Source organism: Arvicola amphibius, chromosome 8 (assembly GCF_903992535.2).
Source record: "Arvicola amphibius chromosome 8, mArvAmp1.2, whole genome shotgun sequence".
Taxonomy (NCBI): domain Eukaryota; kingdom Metazoa; phylum Chordata; class Mammalia; order Rodentia; family Cricetidae; genus Arvicola; species Arvicola amphibius.
In genome coordinates this window covers 84,829,218-84,847,939 of record NC_052054.1, presented here as the reverse complement: position 1 = coordinate 84,847,939, position 18,722 = coordinate 84,829,218, and the positions used below count along the sequence as shown (strand labels likewise).

At 50.5% G+C, this 18,722-nt stretch overlaps 1 protein-coding gene across 1 annotated transcript in view; it reads right to left on the bottom strand.

Moving 5' to 3' along the window:
- Nucleotides 1-3,845, bottom strand: part of Chst8 (carbohydrate sulfotransferase 8) — a 74,413-nt gene extending 70,568 nt beyond the window's left edge. The window contains exon 1 of the mRNA XM_038340769.1: nt 3,716-3,845. Coding sequence (XP_038196697.1) covers nt 3,716-3,845 — 130 coding nt within the window. The remainder of the gene's footprint in view (nt 1-3,715) is intronic.
- Between the last annotated feature and the right edge of the window lie 14,877 nt (nt 3,846-18,722).

Below are 18,722 nucleotides of genomic sequence, written 5' to 3'. Positions count from 1 at the left end.
GGCTAACGTAAAACAGAACACTCTTTAAAAAAGAAAACACGGCCACCTTAACCAAAACTGGTAATTCTGTAAGATTCGTTTAAATGCCCTCGTTAGGTTGAGGCAGGGAGCTGGCCTCAGAAGATGTGTCCTAGCTAACTGTATCTGTCAACTTGATACAAACCTAGTCACCTGCCAAGATAGAACCCTACCTGAAGACTTGTTCCACCAGATTAGCCTGTGACTATGGTCTGTAAGACATTTTCTTAAATGTTAATTGATGTAGGCGGGTCCAGCCCACTATGGGCAGTGCCATCTCTAGGCTGGGGGGCCATAGAGAAAGTCATCTAAAGTAAGAGAGGAAGAGAATGCCAGCAAGCAGCATTCCTCCATGGTTTCTGCCTTGAAATTCTTGCTTAACTTTCCTTAGAGATGGATCGTGACCTGGGAGCTATAAGATGAAATCAACCCTTAGCACCCCAACATTGCTCCCTTCGCACCCCAACATTGTGTTCATCACAGCAACAGAAAACAACCTACAACAACATGCTTAAAACATCTAGTAACTGCGCCTGTGATATCTGATCTGTGTCGGACCCCAAGAACCACAAACACATAAGAACTCCATTTCCCTTTCTCAAGCTGGGTTCCTGATGCTTGAATCCACAGAACTCACACCTTACGTCTCAGCAAAGTTTCTGCCACGGTGCGGAACTGTGTCCTAGTCCCTCTGGTGTTCCTGCCCACAGGATAACCTGCTAGCCTACCGCGCCTTCGGACGGAAACTCCCAGGCTGAGTTAGGGGCCCCTGGGGGCCACCCGCCACGCGACTGGGTGCATACACGTGGTAAGCACTGGTTTCCAACAGATAAATGTAATCAAGGTTTATATGCTCAGAGACGCCAACAGGATGGGGTTGTTTCACTTGAAGGATCAGAAGAAAATTGTAACTAATGTTGTGGAAAATTACTTTGATATTGCTTTCTTGGTACCGAATCACAATTAGGCTGCTGTGAGAAGTACAGGGAAGGAATAAATGAATAGTAACAAATCAACACAAACAGCTCATGTCAGGACCACTTCACTCAGGGAAAGTAACGTAAGCATTACTTAAAGTTTTATGACTGAGCTTGGTGTGATTTCCGCAGACCGTCAGGGCTGCCCAGCACATAACGCTTCGTGAGGGCGGCCAGCCTGCATCTGCCAATAGGAAAGATGTCATAGTTAAGACCCACCCATGCTCCTCACCTGGCTCCACGCACCACAGCCACCAAAGCGGATGTGCATCTGGAGTGTCACGTGACCCTTCACACCCTGCCAGTGTGAGGCTCAAGCGCCCCTCCACCGTGCCATGCCCCCCTCCACTGTGTCATGCCGTTCTGTCCCAGAGCTCCCAGCTGTACTGTGGTTCCCACCCACCTGTAATCCACACATCTGTGCACTTGAGCAGCTGTTTCAGAGCAAAGCAAGCTGCAAGGAGGGGCGGGAATCCAGTGCCTGTGAAATTAAGGGTTCCGCTCTGCCACCTGACTATTGGCATGGCAGGGCATACTCTAGGACCATCAAAGCAGAAGTTCACCTGGCAAGAGATCACCTGTCCCAGGAATGAACCGCAGAGGGACCCATACCCTGGCCCAGATGGAGACCATACACACACTTATCCTTTTTCTCCCTGGTCCCTTCCACACAGTGCAGACATCAGATACCTGAACATCCTGCTTGTGTGTGCACTGTAAGCACACACAAAGGCGTTCCCCAGAAGCCTATAGCACCATTCATCCAAGAGGCTTCAAGCTCCCTGGCTTCCTTTTACACAGCACTACAAACAGTTACAGGGACCCATTTCCTGCTCTGTGATGGCACTGTCCTGCGGGACCCAGCTGTGCTGACTCAGTGTCACTCGCTATTCTAAGGCTCTTGAGAGGCTACAAAGTCCCCAGAGGAGCCAGCTCAGTCACGCACACTTGCTTCCTCAGAGGCTGGGGAGCAGCCAGACCCATTTTTTGACAGCCGCCAGCTGGAGGGGTTGACCCAGGAATGCGTCAGCACAGTGGCTTGCCCGCTGTTTCCAGGGCCTGCAACTGAACCTGTTTCTCGCTCCCCGCCTGTGATGAAAGGCATAATTGATCAGCCTCCCCCACGCATGGCTTCTGGCAGCTGTTGCCACGTCCAGATAGTCTCTGGCCTCTAAGTGTGTTTCTTCCTTCTATCTTGATGCCCTGCCCCGTAGCCTTCAATCTGGGCTCAAGGCCACTGTATAGTGGTTCAAGGCTCCGGTTTACAGAAGCAAAACAATGAGGTGGTACAAAGAAAGGGGAGCAGAGCTGGGGAGAGCTGAGGGGAGAGCTCTTGGCTGGGGAGCAGGCATGCATCTGTCCTGTGTGAGGCTGCAGGCAGGAGTGTCATAGGAAGCCATCTGCCGAAACCTCTGACCTCTGCATCTCTTTATCCTGTCCCTGCAAGTAGTGTGTCCCGGGGGAGAAAGCGCATCTCTGGGAGTCTTCACAAGGGACCTCTGCGAGTGCTGTGGTCTGGTAGCCCAGGCTTCCTTTTCCTTCAAAGCAGATTAACCTCTGGCCTCAGCCTCACGCCTGTGACTGCCAGCTCCATCATATCTAGCATCAGGAGCCCCGGAGACCTCCTCTTCCCATGTTCCGTCTGCCCTAAGTGTTCTGCTCCACACCTTGCTCTCGCTGTACCCCACCCCCCCCAGCAGACAGACAGTGACTGTTCTAATGGGTCCCAGGGCACAGAGAGAATGGGGGTGTGGTAGGAGCGGGTCTCAGACTCACAAAGCCGGTATGTCCTTGAGTTTCTGTCCCAAGCCAGAGGGGTCAGATTCAAAGGGGATCCCAGGGCTAGATAGGGAAACTGAGTCACACTCTGGATATGTGAGTTCAAGAAGATGAGGATGGCTGGGAAGATGGATGGCTCAGCAGGACAGGTGTTTGCCCCCAAGCCTGAGTTCAATCCCCAGAAACTACATGATGGAAGGGAAGAATCAGCTCCTAAAGGTTGTTCTCAGACCTCCACATGCATGCCCGTCACCCAATAAACAAATTAATTCATTGATGTAACAATTCTTATTTTTTTGCCACGGAAATTTTACTACTCAGCCCTAGCTGACCTGGAACTTGCTATGTAGACCAGGCTGGCCTCAAACTCACAGAGTTCCTCCTGCCTCTGCCTCTCAAGTGCTGGGATCAAAGGCGTGCTCCAACACACCCTGCTACAATAAAAAATTTCAAAAGACGACTGGTAGTGCAGGCCCATAAGCCTAGCTACTCAGGAGGATGACGTAGGTTCACAAGTTCAAGGCCAGACTTTGTCTCAAAATAAAAACAATACAAAATGATCAGGGCACAAGGCCCTGGGTTCAATTCCCAGGAACATCTTTGGAAAAATAGATATTTATCCCCTGGTGTCCCGAACAATGCGGAAGATGCCCCAAAAGTTGGCCGAATTTTCTGTGCATCTGAGATTCACTGAAGACCACAAACCAGATGGGCAGCCTCTCCACTCCCCCACCACAGCTCAACAGCTAAGGAAGCCACAACCTTGAAACTGGTGGTCTGCCATCAGAGACACTCCTACACGGACACCAGCATCTGTTAGGGGAAATACAGGGCCCCTTCTCTGTTTACCAGGACGGTTGTCCCCCAGGGCCAACACACCAGGGCCACCATGAAGGTCTGTACGAGGCCTGGCAATGGTAGCCAGCAACCTCAGGGCTTACCTGGAACCTGCTGGGGGGTGAGCTCTACAGGGTCCTGTAGGCTGATGAAGAGGAGGAGGCCCGCAGCTCCAAACAGCAGGATGGATGAGAACATGCAGGTTAGCCGCATTGTTCCAGGTCGTGGGGTCATCCGGGGCACGCTCCGGGGTCACCTCTTGGGTGTAAAAGGCACGTTCTTCCCTCATTATCTGCACCAGACATCCATCAGGCTGGGGTCTACGAGACGGAAGGGAAGAAGTCTGTTTCAGTGGAGGATACCTGGGCAGGTTACTGCTCCTATCGCTGCTGTGACAACAGAGCAGCCGCTGGATTCCCCTAACCCACCCTGGAGCTCTCTGTCTCCTTCCCTCTCTCCCTCCCTTTGGACAGGGACTCATTACACAGCCCAGAGTGGTCCCAAACTCATAATCCCCCCCATCTCAATCTCTTGGGTATTGGGATTACAGACATGCACCACCATGCCTGCCCACAGAGGCTGAATGGGGTCCTGTGCTGCCTGCACCCTCCAAGGGTCTCCTGTCTGAACCTGCCATAGAGCCACAGAGAGACACACAATCTCTGGTTGCTGCCTGGGGACATCTAAGGGTGGTGAGAACTTTGACAGTCACAGGTAGTAACCAGTGACAACCACCTGCCCTGCCCAGCTCTGTGAGCCCCTCAGGAAATACCCTGTTCCCTTCAGAGATGGCTCACAGCCCTCCATCCCTGCTTGCTCCTCTGGCATCTGCAGACTCAGGGTAAGCACAAGTGAGTTGTGCACCTTGGTCTACCAGAAGAGCAGAAGGAAGGCCCTGAATTGCATCAGATTGTGGATCAAGACAGGTATACCCCAGGGCTGGAGAGATGGCTTGGTGTTTAAGAACGCTGGCTGCTTTCCCAGAGGACCTGGGTTCAGTTCCCAGTATCCGCATGGCAGCTCCCAACCATCCATTCCAGGAGTTATAATGCCCTCTTCTGGCATATACAGGCATTGCATGTACATGATACACAGACATACACAAAAGCTAAACATTCATACCCATAAAATAATACAACAATTTTTGAGTTTATTTTTTCTTTTCTTATCCTTTCTTTCTTTTCTTTTTCTTTTTTTGTTTTTCTTTTTTTATTTTTTGAGACAGGACTTCTCTATGTAGCCTTGCTGTCCTGGGACTCATTTTGTAGACCAGGCGGGCCTCAAACTCAGAGATCCACATGCCTCTGCCTCCCAAGTGCTGGTATTAAAGGTGCACACCACCACCACCCAACACAACATTTTCTTTAACAGACAGGTTAACTCACCATGGTTTGAGATGTCCCCAACAGATTCATGCTTTGAACACCCACTCTCCAAATATTGGTGCTATTTCAGAAGGTTGTGGAGCCTAAGCCAAGACTGTGTAGGCCAGGTGGAAGTAAGAAGACAGAGAAGTTCCCAAGACACCTGCTGCAGGCCTAGGCAGGTAGATCTCTGACACACACAATAGTCTACCCACACCACCGCAGGGACTCATATCCCTCCAGGTATTTGGACAAATGGCCTCAGAGTGCTAATCACTTTTCCCATTGCTGTGATAAAATACTTCAGAGAAGCAAACTCAAGAGAATAGAGCTTGAGCTGGAGAGATGGCTCAGTGGTTAAGAGCACTGGCTGCTCTTTCAGAGGACCTGGGTTTGATCCCAGAACCCACGTGGCAGTTCACAACCATCTTTAACTCCAGTTCCAAGGGATCCGGTGACCTCTTCTGGCCTCCATAGGTACTGCATGCACATGGTGCACAGACACATGCAGGCAAAACACCCACACACGTAAAAGGTAATTAAAAGGACAGAGGGGCACAGGGAGGAAGGTTTTATGTTGGCTCTTCATTTCAGAGGGTTTGACAGAGCACTGTAGGGAAGGTGTGGTGGCCATTCCCTACAGGCCTATAATGTATGGCAGGATGCTGGCCTCATACGTTGGCCAGGCCAGGAAGCCTGAAACTGAGCTAGGTTATATTAACGGCCTGTCCATAAACCAAAGCATACCCTTTATTTCCACCTAAGGAGTCTGCAAAGATCTTGCCCACCCCAGAACAAGGCAGTGCCAAAGGAAGCTGATGCCACCCTAGGCCAAAGGACCCAGCACACACTGCTGTCTCTCTGTGTACAGCCTACAGACCCTTTAAGCAGAAAAGCGAAACTTATAAAGTCCATTTTTTGCCGTTTTCTGTGCCCAGAAAAGAATTCCCAAGGACTAGATTGATTCTCAGAAAAGCTTAGGAACCGAGAGTATAAATTCCAGGCTTGGGTTTCTCCTCTGCAGTCTCTGTAATTATTTTTTCACTCAGTTAACTTTAATTAACCTGCCGCAGGCCTCTACGCGCCTGGTGCCGGGCTCCCTGGACTGTGCGGAGCAGGTGGTTCCCACGACCTCCCAGCTTTTATGTTTAGGAAGCAGAAATGAGCAGGGCTTAGTTTATCGGTAAAGCCTGCTCTGGAGTTTTTGAGCAGGCCACGACCTCTCTGCAACAACCTTGCCCTAAAAAAAAAAAAAAAAAAAAAAAAAAAAAAAGACTTCTGCTGCCTATCATCAATGAGATGTGGCATAAGGAATCCTGCCCTGCTCACAGTATGCCCAGATGGAGAATCATAGATCCCCAAGCCTCAGACCTGGGTACAGCTGGGCCTCCCTGTAGTAGAACTGTCCTGAGTGTCTAATCAGTGTCTTACAGAGCCAGAGATGCCTCTTTTAAATTTCACGACTTCCTAAAAGATGAAGTCACCTTCCACATAGATGCCTAGAGCGTGCCCTGGTGTTCCTTCTCCAAGAAAGGCCTGCAGAGCCAGGCTCATCACTGTCAGCCTCCGCTGTCGGTCTCTGGATGCTGGGAGAGTGTGAGCGACCAAGAAGGGATGGGTGTGGCTATTCCCTCTCACACTTAGAAGATGTGATATCCTGTCTTCATCTTTGTGTCCTCAGGCACTATCCCCCCCACCCCCCACAAGCAGTTGCCACAGCCCCTGAGGAAACCAAATAGTCCTAGAAAGCAATTGGATGGGTGGAAATGACTTTCTGTAGCAGCACAGCAGAGGTCAGACTCTCGCAGGGGAGGTAGGGGAGGCAGTTGACACCTCTCTAGGCAAGCTGACACCCTCACCCCACCTGTAGACTGGAGCAGGTGTCCTAAGGAGGCACGCATGCCCTCACTCCTTCTGGTAAGTATCTACATCAATGGCTCGCCATCTATGATGTTGGCATGCTTCTTATGACCACGGCAGCCTCCCGAGGAGGACACCCGAGGCCAATCAGACCGAAAGTTGGTGGTCTCTGACAGGAAAATAATTCTTACAGAGGATGAGGCCCCCAAAGGCTCCCTGGTGGTGGGGCATTGTAGACACTTAGAAGAGGGGACCTAGCTGAAGGAAGTGGGGAAACTGGGCCTTTAGGAATACCTGGTCCTTGGCTGCCACATCCTCTTCCCTTCCTCCTTTCTTTCTCTCCCCTTCCTGTTTGTCAACAGGTCAAGACCCTCCTTCACCACACGTGCTCACTGCCACGATGTTTATCCCAGCTCACAGGACAAAGCCACTAGAGACTGAACTCTCTGAAACCAACAGCCAAGACAAACTTGCCCACCTTTACACTGTCTGTTGGGCATTGTCAGGTGACAACAACAACCTAACCAATACAGAGGAAGCAAAGAAGAGAGAAAGGACAAATTACGCTCAGCGCACCGAGACACCTGCGAAGATGGCTAATAAGGTCCCACGGGGTCACCGCCAAGGCTATCTGATGGACAAAGAAAGGGATTCGGAATCCCCTGTGATCACTGCCTTGCTTGTTTCCAGTCTGGCACTGTTAGATGTGACTCCAGAAAGCTGCCTTATCCCCTCTCTTCCCCCATCTGTCACATGGCCACCATTAGAGCCACTGCAAGAAGTCTATAGCCACTGTAAGCTTCTGTCAACAACTAAAGGGGCTTTGCCGTTGTACCCCGAATCTGTTCACACCAAATCCATTCATGGGAGACAGGCAGGGGCTGCTTATGGCCTTGGGACCCAGGAGAGGAGGCAGGAGACTCAGCTGTACATTGCCATTTCAAAGACCCTGGAGAGCACATAAGCACCTGCCGGCATCACGTGGCTTCCTACCCAGCTCCTGAGCCCCATCCCCAGCCTTTCCTCCTGGGATCCCGTTCTCCATGTTTGCACCCACTAGGGACTACAGGGTCAGCCAACTCCTGGCTCTATGCAAATGAGAACCAGAAGGCCAGCTGCCTAGCTTCCCCAGGAAGCGGCTTGCAGTCTGGCTAGATCCGTCATGTCCTAGGAGAGGACCAACATCCTGGAATCTACAAGGCCCCTCTTCCCACAGAGCCCCAGGAATGCATGTTCCATAGGACACATCTCTGAGCCCTCCCCCACATCCCCCTCCCTGGGTTCTTTAGTCACACATATTTTCAAGACAACGGGAGATGCTGGCCCAGAGGTCATTTGTCTCCCCCTTCCTTGAGTCCAGCTGTTGCCTTGGGCCTCCATATAACAATGTGTCACGGGCCATGGCCTAGCTGCCCCAGGCCATGAAAATACATTTGTAAGACCTCGGCTGCCACCTGGGACTGCCCTGTCCTCACCACATACATCACACTCTGCCTTGGTGACAAGTGCAAGTGTCCCTCGTCTCCCTGCATCCCTTTCCAAAACCAAGAGACAAGAAGAAAATTCAAATTATTGGCAATGCAGAGGAGGTTGCAGGGGGCTTGGTTAAGGCCTGAAAAATACACAGCCTGGTTGAGTATTTGGCCCTGCTCAAAATTACAAAGCCTTCTAGTGGTTTCTTTCCCAAGGCCTGAATGGCGTCACCGACTTTTACTTTAAGAAAGAAAAGATCCAATTAATGTTACACCTCCCGGGACCCAGGGCAAGGCTGAAGATTTCTCCCATCTCCTTATTTATTTGATTTTTAAAAAAAGTCTCTTTGGGGAAACTGACTTCAGGGTATAAGCAAGGACTTGAGAATTCAGCCAAAACACACGCACCTCCAGTGGTGACAGCTGGACACATGGAAGACTCCAAGGACACGTCTGGCTGTGGCTGCTCCGCGGCCGGATGTTGCTCTCAGCCACTCAGAGGACCCCCCCTCTGGCTGTGGAGACCCACACCGCACATCTCACACCCCACAGCTTGGGTACACCCACGTGGTCAGCGGGCCCCAGGCCAGGAAAGTTCTCTGTCCCGGTGTGTCCTTCTCACACAGGCAGGAGCGAACAATGCGGTCCCTCCCAGCTGAGGGCTACGGGAGATGCTGTTCATAGGGAGACAGGCTGCTATGGCAACTTGAGGAGAATGGAGCCAGGCACTGCCGTCACCTTGAATCCGGCACCGTGCCTTTTGCGGCAGTGGCAGAGCAGACCTGGCACCTGGCTCTTCCCACTCCTGCAGCTGGGCACAGGTAGCTGCCCCTCGATTTCCCTCCTTGGCCTCCTGGCCTTGGATGTTCAGCTGCTCCTCCTCGATCGGAGGGAGCCCACGGCCCAGTCCCCTGAGAGCACCACCTCCATTTGTTATTTGTCAGACTAGTTCTTCCTTGTGTGCGTGGCTCCAGCTTACTTCTGAGATGGGGCTCTTCCTTGATTTCAGCTCATTAAAATCCTGCAGCTAATTAAAACCTGCTCTAACGGCGGCGGCAGTGGCGGCAGCGGCGACTGCAAACTCTGGGACTCGTCCCTCCAGTTTTATGCGTAGGCATAAAGTTGCAGTGCTCAGTGAAGAAGACGGATGGCTGGAAGGGCTTAGACTCTGAGGCAGGGCTGCAGGCTCCAAATTGCTCCAGGCCTCCTCCACCAACTGGGCACAGGGGTGTTGGATGCAGTCCTGAAATTCCCAAGGCCAAGCTTCATGGAACCCAGCACAGGTCATCGGCACCACGGTTGGATAGGTGGGGGGGTTTAGATTTGCCCACCGTCCTAAGGCCTGTTATAAGGTCAGGTTCTCTCCGATCTACCCCATGCAGAAGCTTCTACAGGTCAGAGAAATGTCTCCCTATTGTGGAGGTTACAGCATAAATCGGGTTCATAGATCCCCGAACTTTGTCCCGGAAGCCCCTGTGAGCACCGCAGTCCAGCCTCACCACCCCCTCCCAGGATAAACACCGAAAGTCTCCCTGAAGGCTGAAGGATTTCAGAGAACTCATGACTGCCATGGACCTGGTCAAAGAAGCAGCAGCCACAAGGTACACCACAGGTAAAGGTCCTGCCTAGTACTTCTCACCTGCTCAGGGAAAGTCATACCCATCGGGCAGAGAGCAGGAATTCTAAAGACAGAGCAACCGAGTCCCTCCTTACCCCAACCCTGGCAGATCCCAGCACCCCCAAACCCTGAAGCTCTGAGCTTCTGTGTAGCCCGCTGGGCTCACATGGAGCCGTGGGTGCTGGGTGGGATGCTCCTCCCCACTCTCCATCTTTGCATTCCCAGGGCTGAGCACCGAGCCTGGCACCGGAGAAGTGATCAATAGCAGCAGTGCAAGCGGAATGTGCATGAGTTAATAAATGGAAGTGTTGGGGGCTGTCGGGAGAGAGGCACACCACGAACCTGGAATTTTAAAAAGGTCATTTCAGGGAGCTATGGGTTTGTTTTGATTGGGTCTGGGCTGGAATCAAGTCCGGCAAAGGCAGCAGAAAAGTCCGGAAGTGAGGATGCCACCAGCGAACCCCGTGGAGTTGGTTACCTCAAAAAAATGCCCAAGGCTCACTGCCCATCAGGATATCACCTGGAATTCTTTCATCCATTCAAGATGGCACAACGTGGGGCTTGAAGACATTGGTTTTCAAAGGTAAATGTAGGACCTCTCTCTCTTGTAGTTATGCAAATGTACACGAAAACATTTACATAAAGAGATGCCATAAAATGGATGGCCTCCAACCCCTTTGTATTAGTTACTGTTCTCATTGTTATGACAAAGGACCTGACAGGAGTATCATGGAGAAGGAAGGGTTTTGTCTCACTGTGGAAGGTGAACACGGGAGAGCCATGAAGGAGAAGCGTGAAGCAGCTGGCTGTGGTACCTCGGCAGTCGGGTAGCCGAGAGCCACGGTGTCGATGCTTCCCTCCTTTTTGTTCAGTCTGGAACCTTAGCCGAGGGATGGATGTTGCCCTGCTCAGTTCAGCCTCTAAATTCCTTCTTTAGTACTCCTAGGTGTGTTTTCATGCTGATGAAGCCAAACCACCGTACATCCCAACTGTAATATAATGTTAGCAAACCCCTGAACAGACAGACGTAGAGCTCATGTGTGTCAATCAAATGTCTATGAAGGGGCTGGTGAGATGGCTTTAGTGGGTGGAGACCCTTGCCTCCAAATATGACTCCATGAGTTTGAGCCCTAGGACCCATGCAATCGAAGAAAAGGACGAACTCCTCAAAGTTGTCCTCTGACCTCCTTTACATGCTTGTGTGAGCGTGTGAGCACACACAAAACACACATACAATTGAAATCAACACAAGGGGATCTCTGAAGATGTACGCAAAGTGAGCTAGAACAGTCACAAAATGCTGACTCGTCAATTCAGGGAGAGCAGGTGAGACAGAGATTGCCTGGGTCCAGGAGGGGACAGCGGGTATGGAGCACCAGTCTGGGAAGGCAAAAGGGTTGGGAGGGAGACGGTGGTGATGGCTGCAAACCAGTGTGAATTTAGTTAACGCCACTGAGCTGCACACTTGAAAATGGCAACAATGGGACCGGAAGGATGGTTCAAGCCAGAGTGCATGCGGCTCCTGCAGAAGACCCGGGTCCCAGCACTCATGTAGGAAGACTCACAACAACCTGTGACTCCAGTTCCAGGGGATCTGACACCCTTCTCTGGACTCCCTGGGCACCAGGCACACATGTGATGCACACACATACATGCAGACTATGGTAGTTTGAATAAAAACAGCCCCCCTCCACAGGCTCTTATGTCTGAATGCTTGGTGCCCAGTTGGTGGAGCTATTTGGGAAGGATTAGGAGGTGTGACCTTGGAGGAGGTGTGTCACAGGGCAGTCTTTGAGACTTCAAAAGCCCCAGGACACCTCAGCCCACTGTTTCCTGCTTGCAGTTTGAGATGTGAGCTCCCAACTGCTCCTGCTGCCATTGTGGACTCTGACCCTCTGGACCTGTAAGCCCAAATAAACCCTTTCTTTCAGAGTTGCCTTGGTCAGGTACTTCATGACAGCAGGAGGAAAGTCATGAAGACAAGGGAAAATATATACACAGAAAATAAAGCTTTCAAAAGACGGTTAAAGACGTCCATTTTATAGGATGCACGTTTTATATATTTATGTTTTTATTGAGCTCAGATAGGGAGTTCATGTTCTGGGCCTGGCTTCCCCTCTAGCCAGCTATGAGACCCTCAAGATTCGAATTTCCTCATCTCACAATCTGTCGTCAGACAAACCATCAACTGTGGATGAGTTCCCAACTCCCTAGCAGCTCTGGGGGTGAGACAAATGCCTGGGAACACAGAAAGACATCTTGTGACTTCCACGCCCACACTGCCACTTTCAGGCGGATGAGCCACCACCTGGAGAGAGTGTCCATCACCCATGTCTGAGGCCTGTCCTTCACCATGAATCTCAGCCACTTCCATACAAAATCTTCTGGAAGTATTCTAGGGCTGCACCCTAAAGTTCAACATTACTAAAATGCACGGTTGCAGAGGCAGCTGGGTCCCCGTGGACCGAGTAAGTTTGCCTTCATGACAGCTCTGTCTTTGACACAGGTGTCCGTGACAACCTGCTGTAGTATCAAGCCGTAGTGTTAAGCCGTGCACCATATTCTTGGATTCTGCAAAACCAGATTTTTCTACCAGAGGGCTCTCTGGCTGAAATGAGGCCACCTGGATCTGCTGTGTACCAGGGGACCATTGTTTTATACGTGCACTACATGGAGCCCAGCCAGGACTGCCCTGTTAAATAGAAATCTCTGGGACCTGGACAATGACCCCGGGTCTCACACTGGAGCTCAGTCTGGTCTAGAACATGCAATGGAATCCAGGTTGGCTTGGGAGTTGAAATCTTCCTCTGTCCCCCTCCCAAGTGCTGTGATTAGAGGCGTGCACGACCACATGGACCCTGATGGAAATTGCATTAAAGCCGACATTTAAACTGGGCTAATGGTTTGGATCATAATGTAGCTACGGCCAGCTTTTTCATTTAAAAATCTTTAATTTTTAAAGAACTTTAAAGGGCAACCTGGGACTGCATTTGGTGATGAAGCGAACTCTATTTTACAGTCTCGTCATGGATATCCTGGCCGTGATGCCGTACCGTCATACAACACAACTGTGCACAGTGCTAACTGGTAGGAGAAACAGAGGAGGAACACACGGGGCTTCTGGGGGTTGTTCTGGGCAACTGCACGAATGTATAATATCCCAAAATGTTTTTTTTAATTAAGAAATCATGAACTTAAAATTAAAAGTCCTCGGGGTCAGAGAGATAGCTCTATGGTTAACAACACAGGCCGCTCTCGCAGAGAACCTGGGTTTGATTCTTGGCGCCTACATGGTGGCTCACAACTGTCTGTAACTCCAGTTCTAGAGGATCCAATGCCCTCTTCTGGCCTCTGTGGGCACTGTAAGTGCCTCCACACATGCAGGCAAACACTCATGCACATAAAATAAATCCTAACAATTTCTGGCCTTTTAGTTCATACCTAGTGGAAATGAACTGTAACACCGTGCCCATAAATAACAGAAAGCTCTTGTCATGGGCCAGTGTAAGCCCTCATTGTGTATATGAAACATCTTAAAGTTAGGAGACTATTCCTTTAATAGGAAAATTTGATGTGTTAGCAACTACCGGCCGATCTCTGTGCGTTTTTCAATTGCAAATTGCACTTTAAAAATGCAAACAATTATTAATATTGATTTGGACTAAAACAATATTGAATTTCAATATATCTCCAACTCCTTTATGAATTACCCCATGGACACATGGCGATTATGACAGAAGAGCATTGGCACACTCAATCTCTTTTCAGTGAGGATCCTTGAGAAGGGCTGACGGGATGCACGGATAATGAACTTCACAGGTATGAGACTAGCACCAGCGTCCTTGGCCATAATCACACATCCCCCACCCCCCAGCACAGGCCTCTGAGCCCAGAGCTACTTGTCTCACTGGACATTTCCCCAGCCCACCTTACAAAGCACAGGTAGGAACACATGCTCGAATCCCAGAATAGACTTGCATGGTTTTTTTAGAGGAAAGAAAGAAAACGGAATAGATATTTATCTTGCTTTGGTAATGTTTCAGAGACTACTCAGGACACTATAGAAATACCCCACTTAGCTTGCTTCACAATCACTTCTTGAAGTGAAAATCATTACCCTTATTTGTCACAGGTCTGGTTCTCTGTGAGAAGGAGCTGAGACACTGTTCAGAGGTGTAAGTGTTTATTAAGGACCAACACCTGTGAAGGGGAGAGGCCGGAAACTGAAGTGGGCAGGACCCCTCTGCAGCGGGCACAGCCTGCGGGAGCACCCTGCAGTGGGTACAGCCTGAGGGAGTACCCTGCAGCGGGTACAGCCTGATGGAGCACCCTGCAGCGGGTACAGCCTGCGGGAGCACCCTGCAGCGGGCACAGCCTGCGGAAGCACCCTTGCAGTGGGCATAGCCTGCGAGAGCACCCTCGCAGTGGGCATAGCCTGCGGGAGCACCCTAGCAGTGGGCATAGCCTGCGGGAGCACCCTAGCAGTGGGCATAGCCTGCGGGAGTACCCTCGCAGTGGGTACAGCCTGCTGGAGCACCCTCGCAGTGAGCATAGCCTGCTGGAGCACCCTGCAGCAGGCACAGTTTGTGGGAACACCCTGCAGCAGGCACAGCCTGAGGGAGCACACCGCAGCAGACACAGTTTGTACATGCATCCTGCAATAACAGACAGCAATGGCTGACTTTTCTACATCTAGCATTCTCTGACTGGGTGTGGGTCACCCAGGGAAGGGTGTGCCCTCAGGTGAGGCAGCCTGCTGCAGCTGAGGCAGATCCCGAAGGAACTGGCAGCTGAGTCCGGGTGTTGACTGCTTGTCCAGAGTGAGGTCAGTGAGCCCTCCTTGGAAAGATAGGTGTACATCTCTCAGTCCGCCTCTCTATTTCCCAGTGGACAAAACAAAGGCCCAGGGAGACCAAACATGTCAAGGTTACACCATAAATTACAGCCATCCCAGATCTGTTTCTAAACCTGTCTCACTCCCTGCCAGCCCCAGTTTTTCTTCAACAAAGCTTACATCACAGACGTCCTGACCTTCAGCCATGGAGACAGGAAGGTTTGGAAGCCTCCAGAGGAAAACGCAGAAAGTTTGGCTGTGTAAGCAAATACACTCCCCTCACTAACATCTGTGCTACATGTACGCATGCGTCCTCTCTCTCTCTCTCCCTCTCTCTCTCTCTCTCTCTCTCTCTCTCTCATTGCACTGCTAATAGAAGGGGGAGAGATGGGTTATTCTGGTAAAGCGCTCCCCTGACTTATAGCTGGGAGACCATCTTTTCCTAGTAGATCCACTGGGTCTTGCCAAGAGCAGCCAAGAATGCACAGCGTTGTATGGCCAACCTCCTTTTACTTTTAGCAAGCACTAAGCCACTCACATTTCCCCAGCTGCTCTGACATCCGCAGCAGGGAAAATTACAGGGAAGGAAAAAAATTGCATATTTACTTCTCCAAATTGAAAGTTGGGGTATGATATGGGCAGGAAGGAGCGCATGTGTACAACTGGAGCGCTCTGGCCCCTGGCAGGGCGCAGCTGCCTCCAAGCTGCCAAAGGCAATCCAGAGGCTCTGGAGGAGGAGAGACGGGCTGGGAGGCTTGGCTTCCTCCCAGGGAATCCCCCTCCCTGTGGCTGGCACAGGGCGGCCTCCGTGGACTTGCTTTTAGGCACTCGGCTGCCAGCGATGACTGGGAGGGAGCTGGTGGGTGCTTGGGCACTGTGTGGTGAGCAGAGCATCCTTCTGCGAGGAGGAGAGGATGAAGGAACTCACATGCTAGAGCAACGGGTTCTTTCTGCTAAAGCCATGTGGCTGAAACAAGTAGATGCAGCAGGCAGATGCAGAGTGATTGCCCCTTTCTTATTTCTTTTTTTAAAGATTTGTTTTTCAGTAAGTTTTAGTGCGTGCGTGCGTGTGTGTGTGTGTGTGTGTGTGTGTACATATGCATATGAGGTACAGGTGCCTAAGAAAACTAGAAAGGTCAAACCCCCTGGAACTGGAGTTAAAAGTAGTTTAGAGCCACCTAATATGGGTGTTGAGGATCAAACTGAGGACCTCTGTGAGTTAAGGGCTCTTAACCCCAAGCCATCTCTCCAGCTCAGCCATTCCTTTCCTGACTAGTGCACAAGTTACTTTTCTCAGCACCGTCACTAAGTGCTGGCAGGAACAACTGCAAGGATATGGCTTTTATTTGGCTCACGAGTGGATGGATTTCAGACCATCGTGGTGGGGAAGGTATACAAGGGCAAAGCAGCTCCCATCGTGGCAGGAGGCAGAGAGAGGGAATGGTGATCCACTTGATCAAGGTTGTCTCTTGACCCCTTTCTTCTAGGACTCGCAACCCAGGTGACGGTGCTGCCTACATTCAGGAAAGACTTTCCTGGGAGTTATCCTCTCTGGGATCAGCCACAGGTGAGCCTCCCCTATCTCCTAGATCATTCTAAATCCAGTCAGGCTGAAGAGGACTGAGCAGCACACTCCCCATCATGGAGCTAACCACTGAGCAGGCTGGTCTCTAGGACTGGCAGCAGGGCGAAACAACCAAGTGTCCTGGCCCCCTCCTTCTGTCCCATGAGTAGGCCAGCATGAAGGAGTCCGGGTTTCAATGACCTGGAAGTTCTAATGCATGAGTCAGGGGCCCAACTCCTCATGAGGTTCTGCCCCATATCTTCGTCTTACTAACATGTCTGTTCTGAGCCTCCTCTGTTTCATTGATCTCTTGATGGCCTCTTCTTTCTCCATACAGATCTCTTGATGACCTCTTCTTTCCCCCTACAGGATTTTGGAAAGCCAGAATTTACATCCCGTCTCCCCAAACCCCTTCCTCCCTTCTACCACACTAAGCTGCAGACCAAGCCCTCTGAGCATCTTTTCCTGTCTGTTGGCGATAAGCCGGTTCAGCACCTGGGGTCCTGGACAGCTCCCGATCTCCAAACAACTGTACTGTTTTCAGTCACTAAGTCCCTGTACAAAAAGCACCCAAGGCTCAGAACTGCCCAGTTCTGTTGCAGAACACTAGTTGAAGATGTGTTACATTTGTTTATGCTGTGGAACATTTGTTTAATGATGCAAAGATGTGTTGCATTCTTTTCTGTTGCATTTGTTTAACTCTGTGAAGCTGTGTTACCCTGCCTGTTTAAAACACCTGAGCTGAATGGCCAATAACTAGGCAGGAGAGAGAAACAGACAGGGTTGTCAGGCAGAGAAAATAAATAGAAGGAGAAATATGAGGAAGAACTAGAAGAGGGAGGAGCAAGAAAAGGAGGAGAGGAGGACAGCAGGGGCCAGCCACGCAGCCATACAACCAATCACAGAGTAAGAAAGGAAGAAAGACATAGAGAAGAAATAAAGGTAAAAAGTCCAGAGACAAAACATAGAAGAAGAGAAATGGGATAATTTAATTTAAGTTAGAAAAACTGGCTAGAAACAAGCCAAGCTAAACCGGGCATTCATAAGTAAGAATAAGTTTGCACGTATTTATTTGGGAGCTGGGTGGTGGGCCCCCAAAGAGTGGGGAGAAACACCTACACAACTCCTCACATCCATACATCTCAATGTGACCCACGAACTTGGAAAAGCCCGTCTCTGGTAACATCCAAGCCCCACCTTCCTCCTTCATCATTCCCAGATGATGCCTATGGAGTGCCTGTTCTAAGTCCCCAGGGCATTCCTCCAACACAGGAACCAGGAGCGAGCAACATGTTCCAAGTGTCAGACTGGACAGCACAGTGTTTCTCATTGGGTAGCAGCACCATGTCGTATTTCCTGTGCAGTAAGGAGGTCCCTCATGGACCCCATCCCACAGGGTTTACTTATGGAAATTCCTGGTGTGATGGGCTGATGTCTGGGGTGAAGGACCCAGTCCTCTCTCCACAGTGCATGCTACCTCACAGATCATCACCCCCTCTTTTTTTTTTTTAAAGAAAAAGTACATGTATTGAGTGTTTTGCCTACATAGACATATGTGAACCATAGGTATACCTGCTGCCTGTGGAAGTCAGAGACAGAGGTTAGATTCCCTGGAACTGGAGTTATAGATGGTTGTGAGCCACCATGTGGATGACAGAATCTAACCTGAGTCCTCTGCAAGAGCAACAAGTGCCCTTAACTGCTGAGCCGCCTCTCCAGTCCCATGGTCCCATTCTTTGCAATGGCTCAGCTCTCAGCTGACTGTGTTTATGTTAAACAAACATGCAGAGATGTCTGGTTTCTCTCCTGCGGAGCCCTCAGCCTCTTTCTTACTGTCTCAAATCCTACATAGTCTCACTACTCAGCCTCAATGGTGCAAGAAGAAAAGAAAACCTTGATGTTCCCAAGACATGGTGGTGCTCCAAGGCATTTGGGTCAGATGGAGTGTGTCACAGCTATAGAAAACCATTAGCCAACTGGTACCATCTCAAAGTGGAATGGCATCCGCTCTGCAAGGCCCATCCTTGTGCCTGTAAATGTCTCTGTCTGCTGAACGTGGTGGAATTTATTAAGCCCCAACTTCTTAGAGGGTGCTGAAGAGAAAAAGGAAGACAGGGAGAAACAAGCATCTTATGAAGGGACCCAAAGTGGCCAATCATTGGTCTTTAGTGAGTCCCTATCAGAAGCAGGCTTGTTTACAGTAATAATCAAGCATTCCGTTGTATAACGAAAGTTGTTCTTCAACTGACATGGCCAATGGCCCCTAGGAGCAGATCCCAGCCCTCAGATCCGGCAATCTGGAGACCTGGACTTCTAGCATCAAATCTTCCGATTCTCGAATCGGCGAACAATGCAGTTTTACAAAGCTACTCAACAGGCTAGGGGTTGCACCTTGACGG